A 3,190-nucleotide genomic window follows, 5' to 3' on the forward strand; every position below is an offset into this window, starting at 1 on the left:
CCATCCCGTTGTTTAAACCTTTTTTTTTTTTAATTCCACAACGGGACTCTTGTCCCGTTGTGGAAACGTCATGATTCCACAACGGGACAACGTTTCGTTGTGGAATCTAACATTGGACCATTAGTTTGCTCTCGATAAACAACTCTTAGTATGTGTAATTCTGATCAAGACAATACTAAACCATCAATATCCGAAGATTCCTCATGTTTTAAACTATTTTCACGATTCAAGCAATATGTTTTCAAAACATTTTCGTCCAATAATTTCAGCTTATCAAAAGTAAAAAAGGAATCCAAAATTTTTATCATACTCTTGAAACTGCTCAAAAAGCTAAAAAGTATTCTTCGACTCGAATTGGACTTGTTAACATATCCACGCACCTTAATATGATAGACATTTGTTCTTGGTGGCTTGTATCCGGAGTACAATCAAGTATAATAGAAAAGTATTCTGCCTCTTTTAACTTTTTGACAATTGTAGTTTTGATTTCATGTTCCAACATTTGAATGAACTCATTTTGAACTCCATGTCCCAAGTAATGATTATGGATCTCGTCGTTTTTAATACGCCTCACATGCTCTTGCATTACCGGATCGAATTCCGCTACCATCTCAACTAGACTAAGAAAGTTTCCGTTATTTTCTTGATAAATCTTTTCATTTGTTCCCCGAAATACCGAGTTATTCTTAGCCAAGTTTTTAACAATAGCAATGATTCTTATCAAAACACTTCTCCAATGTTCTTTCTCTTTGTTAATTATCTTTTGAGCACTCCGATCAATTGTTTTATTTTTGACCAACCTCAACTCCAAATCAATGAAATAGTTTCCTTTTTCTCATGGAGCCAACACTCGGTCGCTCGAAGAGTAATATCATATATCTAATCATTTTCGGATACTCACCAGATGTCGTATAACATGCAAGTTTAGATGTGGAGACCTTTAAGAAATAAGAAAAAGGAAAAAAGGGACGTTTAGCTATGGAGGTCTCTTTTTGTCTGCGTAGAAAGAGAGATCAACAGATGGACTAGAGTTTGAATTAAAAGGGAAAGCCTTATAGTCATATAATAAAATAAAGTTGTTCAGCAGATCCAGCAAGATCCCAAAAGTTGCCTTTCTTATTCACAAGATTCAATTAAAGGGAAAAAAAATTATCAACGAAATTTCAACAAAATAACACAAGGAAAATCATAACCATTTTGAATCAGAAGTCGGAATCATCCAAACTCTCAGTGCTGAATCACAGAGGGCCTGGGAAGCAACCATTCTCCCTCTGCTCGTTCCACCTCTCAACCTGCAAATTATAAACTTATTAGAATAAAGCTACCAATACAAAATGGCTCATCTTAGTTTAACTTGATCAAATTTATACTGCTCAGTTTTGCAGGTGACAAAATCAATGCGCAGAAAAAAATTTACTGACCCATTCACCAGGGCAGAGGGAACGGTAATATCTAGCGAACTTCTCACATTCGCCAGAATCCTCGCCCTTGGCAGCCAAACACCTACGCATATTTACATGAGACATGTAAGAATGTGAAAAGAGACACATACATGTCACTCACACCAAAAAAAAGTGTTAAAAATAGTGTAAATCGGTGTACTTGTGAAACTCGACGTAACGGGTAAAACAGTGCCTAGTTTGGTTTGTTGTGGGGAACCGGAAATCCACAGGGGCTGTTTTCAGCTCGATCTGCAAGCAACAGAAAAATAGTTTATACATAAAAGAAATCTCAAGAATTAAAGCCCTAATCGTCAACCCGTATCATTGTGTTAGTGTAACCTATCTCATTCAGTGACTCGGAACATAAAAGTGGTACTAAACAATTGGGCAGGTCCCCCAGAAATGATGTATTAATTTTTTGTTCACTTCCACAATTATGCATACATAAAGTTAGAGGCTATTGATCAAAAATTAAACAGGTCAAAAGAGTTGTAATCACATGGCGAACCATTATATTTATAAAATAAAACAAAAATATTTGTTCATCTATAGCACAAGAAACTAGTTTTGGACTTTGAAGTTCAATCATTACAAATTGTATGCATAATGGAATGTTATGTTTTTGTTCTGTATAAAACATTTAAGCACCGACGTTTGTTCATATATGCTGCGAATTGTCCGCGATAAAGAAAAATAACAATGTAAATTGAAGAACATAACTCGTAGTATTTCAATAGATTAAATCAATGAAACTACACAAAGGGAAGAGCATGAGCAGCAAAATTTCGAAAATTCCAGTGACAACCACCCAATTCAGATTCAACTCATGAGAGGTTTAGATGATAAAGTCTAACCCAAAAGAGAATTGAAAAATATAATATTCACTGAAATTTTCACCACGACTGATTGAGCTCTTCAATAGTGTGTATATTTTGGATGAAAAAAAGAAAACTATAAACCATTCCTATCCTCAAACATTCAGTAAATAAGCTTATCAAATGTCTCAAAGCAAAGAAAACGCAAAAAAGTACAATACATCAACAAGAAACCGTGAAATTCAGATTAACTACAACCAAATGCACAAATTCTAGAAAGGAGAAGTGATTTCCCTCGGGGCCAAAAAAAAAAAAAAAAAAAAAAAAAAACATTCCCCACAGAATAATGAAATGTTTAAGTTAAATAATAATCTCATCATATGACATGTAATGCGATTCAAAGGTTCCATAATCATAATCCAATCACCATATCGCGAACATAAAATCAGCGTTATGAAATATGGGACTACGGGATTTTGGGGGTCTTTTTTCCCTGGATGTATGTGTAATAACATAAATAAAAAGAAATTGTTTTTAACGAGCGATTGGAAGCGACGAGGGAGAAAGTGAGGAATCTTACTTCGGCCATGGCTAATCGGATCGGGATAAGAGGCGTAATCGGAATTTGAGACTTTGAGAGAGAGACCGATAAAAAGCAGGAGCTGCCAAACGTCAAGAAAAAATAATTATATTAAAAAAAAAAATTTAATATATGGTAAAAAAAAACCCCAGTTTGGGCTTTCTCGCTATGATTCCTAAAGATTAAGTCCATAAGCCCATGAAGCCCTTTTGAAATCGCTGAATTTTTTTATTTTTTTATTTTTTATTATAAAGGCTTCTTCAAAAGAATATATTGATAAAAACCAAAAGTTTAGATTACAAAGTTAGCGTAAAGAAAATTCAAAAATTTCTACAAGAAGAAGATGAAATGTG

The 3,190-nt window shown here is 34.2% G+C and overlaps 1 protein-coding gene across 1 annotated transcript; it reads right to left on the reverse strand.

Moving 5' to 3' along the window:
• Positions 1-1,031: 1,031 nt before the first annotated feature.
• On the reverse strand, positions 1,032-2,955 carry LOC149395068 (cytochrome c oxidase subunit 6b-3-like). Its single transcript, XM_089615404.1, has 4 exons — positions 2,838-2,955; positions 1,603-1,691; positions 1,422-1,503; positions 1,032-1,292 (listed from the first exon to the last, which is right to left on the reverse strand). Exons 1-4 carry the CDS (start codon positions 2,844-2,846, stop codon positions 1,239-1,241), a joined length of 234 nt encoding a protein of 77 aa, XP_089471530.1. The 5' UTR covers positions 2,847-2,955; the 3' UTR covers positions 1,032-1,238.
• Positions 2,956-3,190: the final 235 nt, after the last annotated feature.

The sequence above is a fragment of the Urtica dioica genome, chromosome 5, assembly GCF_054948205.1.
Source record: "Urtica dioica subsp. dioica isolate 48M chromosome 5, U.dioica_male_clone48M_v1_H2, whole genome shotgun sequence".
NCBI classification, from domain to species: domain Eukaryota; kingdom Viridiplantae; phylum Streptophyta; class Magnoliopsida; order Rosales; family Urticaceae; genus Urtica; species Urtica dioica.